Source organism: Dromaius novaehollandiae, chromosome 1 (assembly GCF_036370855.1).
Source record: "Dromaius novaehollandiae isolate bDroNov1 chromosome 1, bDroNov1.hap1, whole genome shotgun sequence".
Lineage (NCBI taxonomy): Eukaryota > Metazoa > Chordata > Aves > Casuariiformes > Dromaiidae > Dromaius > Dromaius novaehollandiae.
The window spans coordinates 12,380,948-12,399,407 of NC_088098.1; the positions used below are offsets into that span (position 1 = coordinate 12,380,948).

At 37.6% G+C, this 18,460-nt stretch overlaps 1 protein-coding gene across 1 annotated transcript in view; it reads left to right on the forward strand.

Moving 5' to 3' along the window:
• LOC112980484 (uncharacterized) overlaps positions 1–13,487 on the forward strand; it is a 45,498-nt gene extending 32,011 nt beyond the window's left edge. The window contains exons 10-13 of the mRNA XM_064505714.1: positions 39–174; positions 2,901–3,012; positions 11,015–11,115; positions 12,501–13,487. Of these exons, the coding sequence (XP_064361784.1) occupies positions 39–174; positions 2,901–3,012; positions 11,015–11,115; positions 12,501–12,539 (388 nt within the window). The 3' untranslated portion in view covers positions 12,540–13,487. The remainder of the gene's footprint in view (positions 1–38; positions 175–2,900; positions 3,013–11,014; positions 11,116–12,500) is intronic.
• Positions 13,488–18,460: the final 4,973 nt, after the last annotated feature.

The window sequence follows — 18,460 nt, forward strand, 5'->3', positions numbered from 1 at the left end:
TGTGAATTATTGTGCTCTTCATTGTGTTTCTTCACCAGTGTATTGAGACGTACTGTTACCCTTCTTACTCAGTTGGCCAAAGGGATGGTAACTCAAGCAGCTCTGGAATCGCAAGTAAACAATACTACTGAAGCAGCCAAAAAATATATAACTGAGAATGAAATGCTGCAGCAGGTATGTTATAACCGTTGCAGTTATTTTCTTAAACAGCAAGTAGTTAGTATAAAATAATCTGGCGATGGGCTTTAAAACTTTTTGGTACCAAATGTTTTTGGACTGTTTTTTTCAGTGAGGAAAAAATAAGAACAATTTCCTTACAATTTGTAATTCAGAATACTGAATAAAAATTTCAGTGGCATCTTATTGAGAAAGAAAACTAATCCAAATAAATGAAGGAAGTTCTGTCTTTCCAGCATGAATCTTATTGAAGTACTAATGTTTGCTTAAAATATTTCTTTGAATTTAATCTTAACAAAGTAGAGGGAGGTGCTAATCTTAATCTTTCTTACCCTAAACAGTTGGCTGTTTATGTCAGGGCTATTGCAGTCCAGTATGGGGAAGCCTCCAGTACAACAGCTCTGCTGCTGGCTGTTTCTTATAAACAGGACTTGCTCCAGTCCTGAAGTGTCTTTTCTAACTAATAAAATTGGTCTTTGTGTTTGTTTATTTTTATGGTGGGTCAGCCAACTACCTAACTGGACTTTCTGTCCCAGTAAGGTACTGCCATAATGCTCATGAGGATATTACCAAAAACATCTTAAAGAAAAACAGAATCACCAGTGGACCAAAGACATGTTATTTTTATGAGAAGAGTGGAGAAAATTAAGCTATTGTTTTTCTGTGGTTCAATGTACAGTTGTATGAGAGAAGGGAAATTGGCAAAAAAGTCTTTTCTCATCATTGGTTGGTTTGACTTTGGTTGAAAGCGACTGAACCATAAGCTAAAGTGCAGATACCTAGTGTGTGAAGATGTTTACAGGACTGTTCACTTGCAGCATATTGTCAAAACAAAATTTAGTGCAGTTATGTCCAGGTTTTCTTCCACTCTCACTGGAGCAATGTTTGTAGTTACTAGCACCATAAATTTTTTTTATATAATAAATGTTCAGATGGTAAGAACAGACTCTGGGCAAAAAGTATTAAAAGGCATGCAAAAGAATCTGTTGTTTGAGAAAGATCTTTTAAAATAAGGGTCAGTGGAGTGTGCTTTAGGTATTCCTCAAAGTATGTAATGATTCTGAATTTTTGAAATTTGGTGTTTTGTCAAAATGATACGGACTCCCAGCCTCAGCCATGGAATCTGTCACTACTGCATCCTGGTACGCTTTTTCTCTGTCCTGCTGGGATTCAGCTGAAAGTCCTCTTTTTGTGCTGCTTTCATTCTTAGGTGTGTGTTTCCCTTGGTGACTCATTCTCTTAGCTGCTTGTAATTGATAGCCAGAAACTAGAACTGTAGCCTTCCTGTCTTTGTTTCTTTTTGTTTTTGATTACATGTTTTTTTTAAAAAGTATGGTAGCTACAGGTCCAGCCAGCATGTTGCAGGTAAATCTCCCCCTGCTCAAGTTGAAAAGTGTTCAGAATTAGTTTATTATAAAATTGTAGAGTTATTATGAGTTAGGGTCCTCCATGGCTTGGCCACCACGTTTCTTTCTTTACAAATGTTCACTCTACCACCAGAGAGAGGTAAGAGCAATTGCATTTAGGACAACATTTATAATCCGTTAGTGTAAATACTGTGTATTTGTTCTAGAGTGCGAGGTCTGTGCTGGTCACTATTGCATAGTTACATGTAGCACAGGACTTAAGATAAAATTTAATAGAAATAACTATTTGTGTATCAGTAGAAATTGCTGAGAAGTAAAGGAGTCAATATGAGGCCCCTATAGCTTTATTTCATGGCAAATTGGCTACAGTTTTGTTACCAGCAGTCTAATGCTCTGCTCTTGGGTTGAATTGCATCTGGGAACTTCTCTTCAGCTCTTTTCTTTGGATTGTTTCCCAAGTTTTATCAACAGATTTTGTTCTTCCCCACCCCCTTCCCCCAAAGTAATATTTCACTTCTGTCCCCATCGATGCCTGATAATCTCTCTTTGATATCATGAGTTTACCTAACAGGTGTTCATCTCAGTTCTGCTTTTCTTCTTCCCCCTAAACATTTACCACTTCCTTTGCTTTTTCCATAACAGGGGTGATGCTTGATTGGCTAGTAGAAGCTGTAGGAGCAGAGAGTCTAAGTACGGGGGTCTAATCCTTAATAAATGATGCTTTTAAGTCATCAAATAGTAATTGTCTTAAAGATGAGTGCATGCATAGTAAGTATAATAGTACTGACATTTTCAGAGTACAGTGAGCACACTGCTCTTTTATCTAGTACTTACAGGGCTGCTCTTGAATGCTTCCTTAGCTTTACTTGAATTTCAGTGGATATCTAATCTGGGTGTCAGGGTATTCTAAAGATTAAAAAAGTAGCTACAAACCTGCAAGGAGAGACTTCTAATAATATATTGCACAGTTTAAATAAGGATGGCTTAATTACTAGAACAAGTTATAAACCTGGTGGGGTCCTGTCACTTGCAGTCCCAGTATATGTCTTTTCAAAAAGCTATTTATAGCCTAAGCAGAAGTTGTGGGCTTGATTCAGAGATAACATGTACTCTTGTGCAGCAGACTATCCATACTATTATAACACCTCCTATCAACTTGAAACATTGAGCATATTTTTTCCGTTTTTTTCTTTTCTTTTTTTTTCTGGGATGACCTAACTACCTGCCTGTTCTGTAGGCATTTGATAAAACCTGTGACTCTGCCAGATCAAAGCTGACATTCTCTGTTTTTTTGTTATTAATATCTTAGGCTAATTAAACCAAAACTAACTGTAGAAACTTTTTTTTTTTTAATAGGCCTTGAATGAAAAAGGGAGCAGTAAAAAGAAAGAGTCAGCAGAAGCAACCAATGAAAAACTAAAGAAAGAAACTGAACATTTGAAAGCAGAGTTACAGAAGACATTAGATGGTAAATATTGGTTAGGACTTCTTTTGCAATTAAGAAAAAGATAATTTCAACACTAAAGATCAAAAATTTTATCTAGGTGTGGCATTAACTAATTTCATCAGTTTATGGAATACATTGTTTTAGTTTTTCTTTTTTTCCATTTGACCAGGAGCTTTAAAACATACCATCACCATCTTTTACTAAATGTTTCCATTATGAAAATACATGTTGTAATTTGAGCACCTTAGTTATAACTATTTATAACTTGAGCTGCTATGTTTAAGTGATGTTGACTTGTCCTCATCAATGATATGCTAGATAAGGTATCAATTACTAGTTGCTGAAGGCATTAAACTGATCTTTCCTGTCATATGTAACAGGCAATCTGCCTGTATAAAAAGGGGAAATACATGGTTGAAGTTTTTTGTATAGTGTGGCTTTTAGATTAGGTAGCAGGTAAGTTCTTGACTAGTATTCTAAATGTATGTCTCCTACAACAGAGGTGTTAGGTTTTTGTGGGTTTTTTTCAGTCTACCAGGAAATGTTCCTTGCGGTTTGTAGCATGACACTTTTGCTAGGAGTTTCCATGTTTAATATTTAGGTTGTCAAAGCTGCTTTCTTAAGAATACAAATTGAGATAGAAGCAGATTTTACCTGTTTGGTTTTGTCCTACTTGGATCTGCCAAGGTGTGTGATGCATATGAGCACCTGCCCATCCGAAATTAATGTTTTTTAAGGTAGCACTGCTTGTGACCTTGTAAGCATTAATCAGAGTACAAAATCTATTTCGTATAATCTGTTACAAAGTACATATTTTCATGGTAGCACATAGCATGTTGTCATCAAAACATAGTAGTACTTCTGTGATGCGTAGCACTGCTATAAAGCTGCAAAAATAGCAGCTCCAAATAATTTATGAATCGTTTTTCACTGTCCACTGGGAAGACAAACAAGAACTGCAGAACAGCTGTTTTCAGCTCAACTTGAAGCAAAAAGAATCTTTAAATAGAGGGTCTCATTAATTCACATTCCCAGGCAGGTTTGATTGTGGGTTTTCCCCTCTCCTGCTGTTTTCTTAAAGAAAGGGAGGAAAGCTGCCTTTGAAGTGACAGGATCAATGAAAAATATAAATGCGTATGTTTTATTTAAACTAACTGGCGGTATGTAACACTAATATAATGTAAGCTTTTCAGTCAGGAATGCTATAGAAAGCTAAGGAATAAATAGATTTACCACATGCTGTTTTAGCTGCATTCTCCCTGCAGGCTGTTGTCCACCCAAAAGGTGTATAAATTAAGGCATGCTTCAGCCTTTTGTTAGGGGGGAAAAGCTGGGGAGAGGGTCTTTTTACGGAATGAGTCAGAAAATATTTTCAACACCGTCCCTCTTCTCCCCCTCTACCACCCCCCCCCCCCCCAAAAAAAAACAAACAGAAAACTCCATGGTTACGTTAATTGCCATCATCAGCTAGATGGTGTTACAGTACGTCTGTCTTATGTTTTTGTTGCTTTTCTCGCACTTAATTTGAGACAACCAGTAGCCAACAAGCTTGAAGTACTTGATAATAAATGCTTCTTTAGACACAGCTTTCTGTGAAAAGGTAGGTTTCATGTGAATTGAACTTACTGGTTTCTTTTGAAACTTGTGCAACTCAGCGGGTAAACATTCAGTTTCATGCTCACTAAGTATGAGTAATGCATTACCCAAAATAAAAGTTGAGATTAAAAAGAGGTAAGACAAGCTTTTCAGTTTGTTGCATGCCACTGAGTTTACAGGACTCAAGTTCTCCGTTGTGCCCACAAAGTCATATCCCTGAAGCTTTTTGGGGAAATGTTCTTGGGGTTTTGTTTTGGGGGGTTTTTTGTTTGTTTTTTTGAGGGATGGATTGGTGTCCCTTACCTGTGAAACAAAGCAAAACTGGTATAAGAAAAATCTTTCCAGTTTTTTTTTTCCCTGCTGTAATATCAGTAAGAGCCTTTTTTTTTTTCCTATTGTTTTGCTGCTTCCATGAGAAACATATCTGATCTTTTGCATCAAGCAGTTTCAAATACCTGTTGCTCTGGTCTGGCACTTACGTGTGGTGATAGGGTGAAAAGAGGGGTGTCTCAATAGAGTGGCACTCAGAAGGAGTCCTAATTGTAAGTTTTCTTCAAATCAGTACCTCAGTTTAATATCAGATCAGTGCTTTGACTTTAGGGGAGATCTGAATTTTCTGTAAGGTTTTGATGTAGCATTTACTGCTTCTAGCAGAGAAAATACTGCATGTGTCCTTTTTGACTGAAATTACAACATAGACAGTGGTTATTGAAGACTTTCAGGAGATTCATCTCTAGTTCTTCGGCTTTCTTCCTTTTATGTGGAAACTACAGTCTACTTTATCTTTTTGTCTAATTAACGATAAGTAAGATTCTAAGTTAGGAAGTATTTTGCTACTTGCCGTGTTTTGAGTGGGTGCAGAGGAAGAACGGAAAAACAAGACAAGGGAGAAAGAAACTAAGAGTAGTGAAATTACTAAAATCTGAGGAAAGATTGGAAATGAGGTGACAAAGGTTTCAGCCAAGTAAATTTTGTTTTCAGACTTGATTTGCCTATCCTCATTGAGGCCCTATTTCATTTTGTTGAGGAAGTGAAGGAAAGGGGGCTTTTTTCCCTCCTTTATTGCAGACTCGCATACTGGGGCTTTATAGGCACCCAGCAGTGGGCTAGCAGTTTCAGAGCCTAAATCCATTTTTAGCATACCTGGACATGTAATAACATGACTTTTGAGAAACCTTCTAAGATGGCCTTTTATTGATACATGTGTATTATGAAAAATGTTTCGCTGGTGTCTAGGAATAAATATGAGTACCCTTAGGGTTTAGTAAGCCGGGGTGCAGAGGTGAGAAAATATTTCTCATACTGCACACTATATACATCTCTGATAAAATGTTGACTTGGGTAATTAAAGGTTGTCAGTGTGGCTGCTATCAGACCTACAGGATTCTTTCTGGGTAAAGAAAAGGTGATGTGATAGTGGTGCTGGTGGTAAGCATCTGTAATTCAGATTTGCAGCAGTTAGGGGTTCCCCCCTACCCCCCAAAAATGTGATGTTTCCACAGTTTTTATTTATGCAAAATGCTAATTGTGACAAGTATATTAACTGTAAGTACTGGTATGTTCCTCTGTTTCATTTTGATAGTTTTGGAAATTATTCAAAAACATACAACAAAGCAAACCATCTGCAGCTGGAGAAGAGGTCAGAGTCTGAGAGAAGTTTCATAAAGCAGCTGTCCTTACGGTTTTGGGATCAGGGTGGAGGGGAGAGGGAGAGATGAAAAACTTTTCAGTGCCGTAACTTTCTTTTCTCACTCGCAAAACCCACACTGTGAAAATGTTGATGGTTGAAATGTCTGTTTGTTAGTATGGGACCCTTTGGGCAGAGGCAGACTTCTGCAGTGCTGCACTGTTTCACTTTCTTGCTATCTCGGGTCATCTTTTTGCTTACACTGTCCTAGTGTACGGTAAAAGCTACAGCTTTATTTACACAGCAGAAATCTATACAGAACAACAAGTATTGCAGCAGAACATACTGTTGGCAAACTCCTGTCCAGCTGATTGACCCCTCACTCTTCTAATAGTATTTCATGGCGAGTGATGAGCACCAAGTTTCCACCTATGTCTGTATCACATAATGGGCATTGTGGTCTCCAGCAGCTGTGTGCAGTTATTGAGCTGTGACCTTACTGCATCTTTGAGTGGAGTCTGTCATGCCACGCTGAGAAGAAATCTGGAGATAACATTTCTTTGTCTCTGCCATTAGCATTTCACTCTCTGTACTTGTACTGAATCGTCAGTCATTTAGGTGCTTTTGAACTGCAATCCAGCTCTTTCTGAAAAAAATCTTTATTGATATGTTTTGTTGTCCTAAGCTCATAACAGGGCAGGAGAAAATTCTGATTAAACTTCTCTGCATGCTTTAATCAGGTTTGTTTTGCGTACAGAATTTGACACAAGTGTTTTTTGTTTCCTAGTTGCATAGCAGGGTAGGAGACAGGAGTAGGAAAGCAACAACTGGTGTGGTGGGCTGGTCTTGGAACACCTTTTCGTTGTTGACTATTCTAGAAGCTGTGCATGTGCAGCTGTACAACTGTTGCTTAAAAACCCTAAGATTATTAAATATTGGGAAGATGCAATTAATACAGACATTGCGAATACGTTTCATAGAGCTGTTGCCACCAGTAAGAGTTCAGTTGGGCCTTTGTGTTCAGGGGCAGACTAGTGACATATATGAAAACTGTATTTATGTTGAGTTCTATAGAAGCACTCCAGTTGTTAAAAAAAGAGAAAAACAACCAAACAAAAAACCCTCAACCTTTATCAGTTTTCTTTTGTAAGCTGGGAATATAGATACAAGTCAGTTGACTGAGTTGGCCACGGTGTCATGTTATTGAGCCAGTAACAGAGGGAGGTTTAGAACCAAAGTCCATTTTACTTAACTTTGCTTTTTAACTGCTAGATCATAACCATGGTGGGAGCCATTGCACAATGTCAGATACAATGCAAGCTGATATCCGTATTTGTTAATTCAAAGGGATGATGTTGTATATAACAAACAAGATTTTGCTATACAAGGCCCTTGGGAGCATCTTAAGATGCTGTAAAATCCCTTTGTAATGTTTCATTTGAGATTAAGTTACTTAGAGCAACTTTGTGTAACTTTCTGGCTTGCCTTGTTTTTTGAAAATTTATCTGACTGTTGTATCTTAAGGACTGAGTTCAGAATTAGTCTGGAATTAACTGACTGGAGTTGTGTTCCTGGCTTTACAGCATATTTGTTGGCTATCTAAGGTGAATCTCTTCTCCCATCTGTGCCTAAATTCTTAACTTGAATAGCCCTTTCTCAACTTTCTAAAAGCTTGAAGACTCTCAAAGCAGAGGAATCTTTCATGGTCTTAAAGTAGCCCAAATCATTTGGGTTTTAGAAGTTGTACTGTGAGCAATGCTAATTTTAAGTTCCAGACTATGCCAAATGTACTTAGTAACAAACAGCGTAAGCCAGATGATTTTGCCAGCCAAGAACTAGTAGCTGTGCAGCAGAACGTCTGAAGAATCACTGTGCAATTTTTTTCTACTGTTCCGTTCTCTATCCTTGCTGAAATGAAATAGAATTGCTACAGCTACTGGTCGGTGGTAACAACTTCAATTTTATCCCTCATCTTGCCTCAGCTTCAGAGGAATCCAATCTCTGAAGTAAACTGTTTATCCTTGAACAGGATACAGAGAATGTATTAAGGGAAGGGCGAGTTCTGTATTGCTCCCTGACTGTACATGTTATGTTAGTTTATGGATTTGTAGTCACATGCTTACGTGTAAAAGGATAGAGTTTCCCATAAATGTCTTCAGTTGTTATACTGATTTAAGAATTTTTCTTTGCTTTTCTTTAAGGGGGGAAAGGGTTGAAAAATGATGGTTTACCTTTCACCGTGTTGGGGCTGGATTCCAGTTTGGGGATTTACCAGCTATTTTTCTTGTTATTTGCATTAACATGGAAGCAGCATCTCTCACCTGATGGCTGCTCATGCATTTACATGGTAGGAATGGTCAGCTGTTGGGTTTTTCTTGCTTCCAGAGCAGCTGTTCTGTCTCCTGCAAGGCACACTAAAAAGCCAGATGGGAACCAAAAAAAACCTGACTGTACCATGCACACGGCGTATCTTCTATTTTATGCTGGTTGAGTGTTTATATGATGCGATCTGTATGACAAACAGTGTACCTGTACGATTGATTTGACTGTATTGCACTATTCATGGAATGCCAGCATAGTTGAACAGCAATGTATGGACAGTCTCCAGTGATTCGGCAAGACATCCAGAGAAGTTGGCATGCTGGGGAACTCATGCTGTCAAAGGCGTGACACTCCTTTTTATTGTGTGGCCCGAACAGGAATGATGTTGGTTTTCTTGTCCACAGCCAGCGGAGGTGGAAGGGACAATCTGGTCTTTGCTTTTTCCTGTTCTAGGGTTAGGTGAGGTATTCCTGTCATATATCTGTTTTGCTCAAAACATTGAAACAATGTGGTGGGTAGTGTGCTCTCTTGATGTGCAGATACGTTCAGATATTTTGCTCATGTTTTAGAGGTATGGTTGTTTTTAGTTGCAACTACAGTATGCTGCTACTTGTAAAACAGCCAAATAGTATTAGATCAGTGACATTGAATTATGATTTCTTCAGAAATGTGATATATTTCACTGTAACTATGGGCAAGAATGATTAAATAAAAGGGCAAGGTTGTTTTCTGGTTAGCAGATCATCGAAGAGGCAAAATGGCATATGCATGTTTTTTGTCTACAGCTTAAAGATCAGTGGTTTCTCAAATTTTAATATGCTCATTATAGTGTGTAGCATATTTTAAACAATAGCAAGAGAAGAGAGATGGTCAGAAAGTAAGAGAGTAAACACAGTGGGGTTCGACTTGTCAGATGTGTGGAAACAATGGTTATTCCAAACACCAAGAGAAAGTTCTAGCATCAGTGCTGTCAAGATTGCATTAAAGGACAGGGGATATCTATGCAAGAGTGAGGGAGAGAACAAATGTGGAGAGGCGGGATGAGTTTTTGACCACATTGGAATCAACAGGATTGACTGTAACTAATTTCAGTAGATCAGAATTTCTGCCTAGATAAATGTCATATTACTGAAAGACCATTTGTAGGCTTTTAAAAGAAGAATGATTTGAATCTAGACATTCGAGTTAATAAAAGAGGAAAAAAAATGAATAGCAGAAATATTGGGATAGGGAGTCTTCCTTTTTGCATGTAGGGGGATGCTCAAGATCTTCGCGTCCTGGAGCCTCAGGAACTAGGACTTGCGAACAAGCTCCTGAAGTGAAATATGGCTCAGACCAGCATGGTTGTAGCTAGAAGCTTAAGAAAAATAAATCTAGTTTCTCGTCTTCTGAGAACAGATTCTCTACAGACGTACTGCAGTTCTTGAATATCTGAGGTCTCTGGGAAAGAGCAGTTATTATTGGAACAAGGGAAATAGTGCTGTTTTTCTTTTTTCATTTTTACCATTGAAATTGTTTTTAAAATGCAGCTCTGTGAGGCAGCCTTATAGGTCATTGACAGTGTTTCTCTGTTGTAGCAGGAGTAAATCAAGTTTTAGGGTATGTCTGTGCTGCTACAGCAGAGGCATGTAAAGATACCTGAAATACCTATAGCAGAGGTATATAAAGATATCTAAATGACCTTACTCAAATGCGTGCATAACAGTTTAGGGGTAAGAGCCTTTATGAAGCTTTATGCTGATTTACCCTGCATTGTAAATTAGCCCCCTGTAGAGACCTGGGCTGTTTTGTGCTGCAACATAGACTTGCTTTCTGTTTATTACTGTTTTGATCTGTAGTGTGGAAAGAATGCTTTCAGAATCCTTTAGCAATTACTTTTTGTCATGTTAAAAGCCTGTTTACGGTTGTCTAGCCTTCCCCCTCCCCCGCTTCTGCCTTCTCATGCATAAAATGATGCTTCTAATGAATGATCTCAAGCATGGTAAAATATAAAAAAGAGTGGGAAAAGGGGACCACACACCTATAATAATATATATTCCTTTTTCTTTTTCATTTGATAAACACAGCTGCTTTGCTAAAATCCTGCTCAGTGTTCGAGTTCTATCTTCCTTTTAAAAGAAGGCTGACGGAGTTTGGTTCTGGGTTGTGGTGTTCTGGTTATCTGGAGCTATCCTCTGCGATGTGGCAGATGACTGCACTGTCACTAATTTGTTGCCTCCAACCAGCAGTTTATTGGTCTTGCCTTTACATTTCCCACAGTCCCTTCCTGCTTTTTGTGCTGCTGTTCCTGAATACATACGCCATTCTCCTTCCCCTTCCTGCCCTCCATTTCTTCTTGTATCCATCTGTGATGCTCTGTTTTAAACTTTTCTAGAAGATGGACTGTCTAGTATGGTGGAGCCCTAATACATGACTAGGGCTCTGAGGAACTTCAGGAATGTAAGTAATAATTAAAACACTAATTCTGATATTTTACAGCTCAACGCAAGGTAACTAATGAACTGACAGCAGTTAAAAAGCAGTCTGAAGGCCTTAAAAGAGAATATGACCGTCTTATGAAAGAACATGAACAGCTTCAGGTAGGTGGTTCTGGTTCACTATATGATCACAATGTTCTGAAATTGTACCAGCAAAATTATGCTAGTTGTGTGTTTATTATGCAAGAGAATTTACCAAAATCTTCAGTATAGCATAAAGTTACAATGGATAGCACTCCTTAAAACTTCATCAAAACAGTAAAACTTTGTCTTGCAAGAAATGGAAGGCAAAGATGTTTGCATTTTCTTTTTTTTCCCCCACTTCACGTGAGAAAGTTCAGACCACTGATAGTTTTGCTGTCACTTGGGAGTTAAGATTCAGATAGTTTTGCATGCCAGAATCAAATTGAAAGCTTCAAGAAAGTAATAGGAGTAGTGTGTGGTATATACATCATTTACAAGAGTAATTTTGTTTTGTTTTGTTTGTTCTTTAAACATTCTTTTGCAACACTTGTATTGCAAATGTTGCAATACTGTTGATACACAAGAACAAAAAAAACCCCAACCTAGGCTACAAACAAACTAGTCTGAAACTTCACACTGAAGTACAAAGTAAGAAAGGGAAACATTAACAAGCAAAAGCTGAATTAGCAGCTTGGTAGGGTTGGCATGCATGCATGGCTATAATACCCAGAATATATAAAATAATTACTTCTGCTAGAACTGTGAGCACTGCTCGTTCTTAAAGTTAACTGACAGGTGTTTGTATGTTCTATACCTAACCTCTGGCCCAGCGTGTTTTAGCTGAAATGTATCAAGAAAAAGGAAAGCCTGTTTACAAGTAGTGATGTGGGAGGAAACACATTATTTTTGATGTTAAAATTCAGGTGACCAGCTTTTCAAGAAAAGCAATTTGTTGCTCCTGCTGGAAAAAAAGAATGCAAATTTAAGCTGGATATAATCTTTCCCTTTTACTGTGTGGCTCAGCTTACTGATTCACAACCTCACCCTAAACTCCTATGGAGACTGCTCAATTGGTCTCTGTGTTCCAGAGTTAAGACCACCATCCATGTCCTGTCTTTGTTGTGCTCCCCTGTGTAATGACCCGTAGTAGTACTGCTGCATTTCTTGTGGTCTAGAAAACACATCCTTACAGTTTTCTGTTTACCTGTGAATGAAAAGAACATAAGGTACCAAGCACACAGTAGATTGAACTCCTAGAGATAAATCAGTTGACAGAGCTTGCTGAAAAGGATTTTTTTCTTGGTCTGCTTGTAGTTCAACTCTAACATGGATAGGGAGGAGAAATAGGGATCGGAGTGGATGTGTTATGTGGGGTAGTGTTGATAGGACTACAGCCTTGAAGAGTGTATAGTGAGCAAATTGCATATGAGTGCAGGAGGGGCAAATGGTAGACTAGTTGTCTGGAGACAAGTTTCTGATCTTGCCAAATGTAAAATATGACTTTTCAATCTATCTGTTTTCAGAACAGTTTAGGTGAAGCAGAAGACAAGAAAGACTTGTAGGTGCATCTAAGACAGATGGCCTTGATACAGTTGCTTCGATGTGAAAAGCCTTGTGCTGTTTAGACTCCTGATGCGTATGTGAAACAAACTTGATTTTGTGAAAAGCACATGCACTGCGGCTCGCTGTTCAGATTTCTCTAATGTATCTTGATTGCCAATATATTCTGTGTTGCAATTAAAATATTAAGTGGCTTACCAGATTTACCGTGGAGCTTGTCACTGCACTTGTGAGGAAAACCATGAAAATCTTTCAATTCCATCTGGAGCAACTTGGCTGCTTTCCAAGCTTTTGCCTTCCAGAATGGTAAGAGATCACGCACCACTTGCTTATAGCATTTCACTGAGGCTATATATCGTTAAATCATGAACACACGATTACACAAACCTCCTTGGCAACACCTATTAGGAGTCTTCAGAAATTCAGTTACCAGCGGGTTGAAGAAGACTTGAAAGCTTTTCATCAAGCATTCCACTTCTGTGGAAAATGGAATGACAATCAATTTAAAAAAATAAAATTGCATTGCTAAATCCATCTCACTAGCTTATAACTTTCACTTAGCTACGTGGATGAATATATTTTTACAAAAAATATTTTGCATGCCTCTGGTTTGTTCTTCTTTAATAGATTGAGTTATTTTAGTTTTCATAACCAAAGTTTTGGGTTGGTTGATATTAACACTTTATATTTTTTCACTGTTTACATCTGTTTACTCTGTATGTGCCACCTAACTTCCCTTGCCTTGCTGAATAAAAATTATTCTTAAATGTCAGTGGTTGGTTTGTTTTTTTCATGGATACTGTACCTCAAATAAATGTGCACTGTTTGTCAAAAAGGTCTTTTTTGACATTCTGGAAGCTGTGTTTTGAGTATCTTTTTTGTTAATTGGTTCCAATTTGTATTTGAAAGTTGGATATGTTTATTATATTAAAGGGATTTTTTTAAGTTCATGAGTTTCTGGGCTTATTCATGTAAATCTCACCTAGCCTACTGTCTCATCAGAGTTAATACGTATCTATGCAAAAAGAACAAAATACGTTTCTAACTTGTTGATATCAACTTAACTTTTCCTGGAAACATAGTTTTCTTCATAAAATAATTTTGAGTACTCTGGGAAACAGGATTTGTTTAGTTTAGAATTTCAGTGTAGCATATTAAGTACTATAAAACGTGTTAGCGTAGCATATTAAATAAGGATGCATATGTTAAAAAATTTATTCAAAAATAGTTCATGCTTGCAGGAGAAATGGTGTAGAATGTCTTCTGAGAGATTCTAGGAGACTGGAAATTTGTTTCTTCATATCAAAAATTTCACAAAAGGCTCCAGGTTTTAAATAACAACAAAAAAAGCTTGGGTGATATAGTTGAATACATCTTTGTTGTTTTTTGGTTTTTCTAAACATATTGAAATACTTATAACGATGGCAGAATATTATCCCAATCTTGCAGTCTGATCTGAAGAGTTGGAAGCCTGGGCAGTGATACATATCCATTCAAGAAGATTAGTTCTGGAGATCAAAGGCTAAAATGTTTGTGGATCTGTCAGTTCTTATGAGCCTGTACAGTAGATACAGTCTCATGCTTTAAATAGTGAAATAATATAAAATGACATTAAAAATATGTAGAGATATAAAACCAAGTGCTGTTTTTTAATACTAGAGCTCATGTTGCCCAAGAAAATGATCAGTTTTTCGTACTTTCAGAACCAAAACAAAGCATACTTGCTTGTTATTTACTGCTGTTATCTACTTACTAAATTTCAAGTGTATCTGCCTAACTATTTAGTAGTTATGTAGGAAGAAAATAAGCAACTCACAGGGAAAGACATCATGCACTGAACTCTTCATCCCCAAAAATATGTCTTAGCAAAAACAGATTGGAACAGAAAAGTAGTTGTGAATGCAGTGGTGGTATCAATACGTCTCCTTGGGAAGGAAGTCCAGATGCCTTATAGGAATTGTTGCTGTAGAGCATAACTGAACCTTAAAAAAACGCATAGTGCTGCATACCACTACCTCAGGTAAAAGCTGAAAATGATTCCTAGTGTTTCTAAACATGCAATGTTCATGTTGTTGCATTCAACACTTGATACATATGTGGTGCCCTCTGCAGTTACATCAGTCACCTTAGTGTGGCAGTTTCCTGCTGGCTGACTTGAAGGTGGTGATCCATTTGCTGAGAGATGGAAGAGAAAACGTTCTTTTTTTTCTTAAAAAGAAGGTCTGCCTATCAGGCTGGAGAGAATGTTTCACTAATTAAAAATTAGGGATTGCTTGAAACCTGCAGACTTTCTACTTTGCCTCTAATCACTTCTTCTGTGTTGTGTTCATTAGTTGAATAATTTAGCACACAGATTTCCCTGTAGTGTGGTACGATAGTTGTAGCCTTTCTGCTGGTGTGTTCTGGGTGGTCACATGTGTGTATCTGAGTTGAGTATCATGTGCTCAGCTCTTTAGAAGTCTAAAACCTCCCAGATTTGTTCTCAAAAAAAAAAAAAAAAAAAAAAAAAAAAGATTTTTTATTACTCAGATTGAATTAGATTTTGTAGTATCTGTATTCTTGGAAAGAGCATTTAAGACATGAATATTTTTTTTTTGTAAAGCCAGGAGTCTAAACAGTATATCTGGAAATTCCAGTGGATGGTAAATCTCAGAAATATCTAGTATTTGTATTGTCTTAAAATACTTCATACAGCTTCAGAGCCTGAAGGAGCCTGAATTGATGAATTTTAAGTAATATTTTCTTATCAGTAATATTTTAAGTTGTGGTTGATGTCCAAGGAAAGAACAAACCAAAATTTCACGTTTAACTCCTAATCTCTCAGGCAGTTTGGTCATTATCCATGACTTTATCCATGTTTGCCTGTTTTCTAGGAAGCAGTTAAATCAAACCTCTGCTAGTACCAATAGAATCAAAATTACTTCCTGTGCTCTCATTTGACAGTTAATTTAATTCTGGGTATGGCTCCAAAAGCAAGCAGTTAAAGCTCTTCATACTCTAGCTGCTCCTAATTTCACAGTAATTGTCTTTGGTTATTTGGGGGCTTTTTTCCCCCTCTTTACAAAAGTAGGAATGTGCATTTTCAGTATTAGATAGGGAAGCATTGGAGAGAGTATTGTGAAAATATTTGCACAGGTTTTTACTGATAGTAGCTTTCCAAAAAATTCTGAGATGTGTTGTCATTCCTCTTTTTCCATAATAAACTCCTTTTGTGGCTGAGTCAAGAAAGCAGTGAGATGATCGATTCATGAGAACTGACCTGAATATTAACGGACCTAAATACGTGCTTGGGTGTTTTCTTAAATGAAAGCACTCTTAGGTAGAAAGGGTGTTTTTTTCTTTTCTCTCTTTTTTTTTTTTTTTTTGTTTTGTTTTGTTTTTCAACAAAGGTCTGGTAATGTATCTTCTTTAATAAAATAAGTTGAGCATAATCTTCTCTGAAAATGTATTTTTGCATTAGAACTACCTGTATTCACTGCAACAGTAGACCCTAGCTCCATATTCTAATTGCAAGCTTACCATGGTTTCCCACCTCGTTTTGAGGGGCTAAAGCTCAGCATGGGGAATAACATTTAGGCTTGTTTTTCCAAATGTGAAGGTATTGTAGAAGTATTACCTGGCTATCTCAGTTCTCTAGTATTTCTTGAAATACTGAATTTACTTTGTAAGCCACATGGGACAGAGACCCTCATTTTGCTTCGCCTTTGTACAGTGCTAATCCCAGTGGCAAATCTAATGGGGTCCCTATGTGAAATGATAAAAATAATTTTACAGATAAGAGTTAAGCTGGAGAACCCACATGTATGTCTCTCCATTCCCCATTTGTGTTAATCATATATAGTCTAAAAACATAGCTCTGAAGCTGAGCATCCCCAGTTTGGGAAGAATGTGGAATGTTTTGTTTTCTACGATAAAACATAATACGTGTGTTTCACTCTTGAAGCATTTTGCAAATAGGAGTAGGCATTGCAAGGTGCATAAGTGCACTGTGAGGAAAACGAAAGAAGTTCCTCTGGTTTCATGTCCATCCTGCATGAAGTGCATTAGTGGTCCACACGATGCCAGAAATTCCTAGTATCATCCAAAAGTGCAAGTCTCCCCTAGAAGGATGTTGCTACTCCATCTCCTGCTGTGGGAGGGCTGAATACCATGTTGCTAAAGACCAGTACCTTTTATATGCTAGAGGATTCCTTTCTGAACTCTGCTGAGGCAGTCTTACTCTACGCCAACATAATCAAGTTTGGGATGTTCAGATTCCCAAATATGTCTGGATGCATCGGGGATTAGCAAGTGGAAATCCATGTCTATTGAATAGGGACAGTTAGAGACAAGAACTAGTGTGGTTGTTGGAGGTGAGGAGATACTGAAGCCAACTGCTAAGTAAAATGAGTCATCTCTGAAATCTCACTTGTCAGGGAATTGGACACCAGTTGCAGCTGTAAAAAAAAAAAGCATGTCCGCAAGACATGGATTCATAGCTTAAATTCCTTCCTGTATTCTGCTGCCTGAGATCAGACTGTCCATGTAGTCTGATTGGGTTTCCTCTTTTCTTTGAAGAGAGGAGGAAATAGTTTTGATGATAATTATGTTTTGCAAGGCAGCTTCATATTTAGGCTGCTTACCCAGAAAGTGAGACCACGTTGCACATCTTTCTTAGCTCGAGGTTTAAACTGATGTTCCTGTGTCTATGGAAGACACTCTAAACTGGCTGGGAAGGCGCTAATCTACCCCTTCCCTTTTGAGTTTAGGCACTGTATAGAAAAACAGCAAGCAAGAGGGACTGTTATTCTTGGCTGGTGAGGACAAAATCCTAGGCTTTGACTTAGGCATTTGCGTTCAGGACTTGGGAGAAGACGGTACAGTGGTGCTGTAAGCAAGGACTAGGAAACAGATCATGTATCCATCCTGGCCTTCTTCATCTTGCATGAAATGCAAAATGAATAAGATATTATTAGGAAATAGTAACAAGGTGAACAAAATAATTTAGAAAAACAATGTAATTTCAAGCTAACAAAAAGGAAAAATATTAAGGTCAAAAAAGGAAAGGAAGAACCTGCCTTCTAGCTTTAAGGTTTAGTGTTCCAAGGAAAAAGGCTGCCAAGGGGGGCAGGATGCTGAATAGGGGCAGCAACGTGGCAGCCTGGAAGCTCGTGGGTCTGATTTCAGAGGTCTGCTTCTGTGTGGGGGATCTGTTCTGAACCAGCGTTTGCACTCTCTCCTCTTCCACTATTTTTTTTTCAAATACTGATAAGTGTATTGAGTGTTAAACAGACGGAGTTTTATTTTTAGTCTCTTGTCCTCAAACATATGTACTTCTGTCTTTTCGATATGCATGGTCCTAGAGTTCTGCACATCACCTGTGAGTTGCTTGAGGAAATGAATTTGCAAGGACCACGAGTTGCAATTGATTCACATTCTTCTGACTTTCATCTTCCAATATTAATTGCCATGTTCAGTATAAATTATTCTTTCTTGATATCATCCAGTTACATATATAGTAAAATAATCTGTTTTGTGAATATTCTAGGAGAAAATATACAATACACATCCAGTCCTGAAAAATCAGCTTATATTTTATATTATAAATGAAGGATAACTATGTTGGGTTCCTGGAAATGTTTTTGCTGCTATTCTTAGCTTTAATGATTAATCTAGAATGAATTATACCTTCTGGAGTCATTTCATTGTCTTCGCATTCATTTTAGTACAAACTATGTTACCCTAACAGCCTTTCAAAGTTAGACTTAAAAACTATTTTTCATACTACTCCATTTTTATCAGGAGTGGATTCTAAATCGGTGATTACTTAATTTTGATGCTGAGATTTCCGCATGTGCTTTAATGTATGTCTACCTGCATTAAATTGCTATTCTGTTTTCCGACCTTTATTGCATATCCCCATGGTACTATATAGTAATATGCG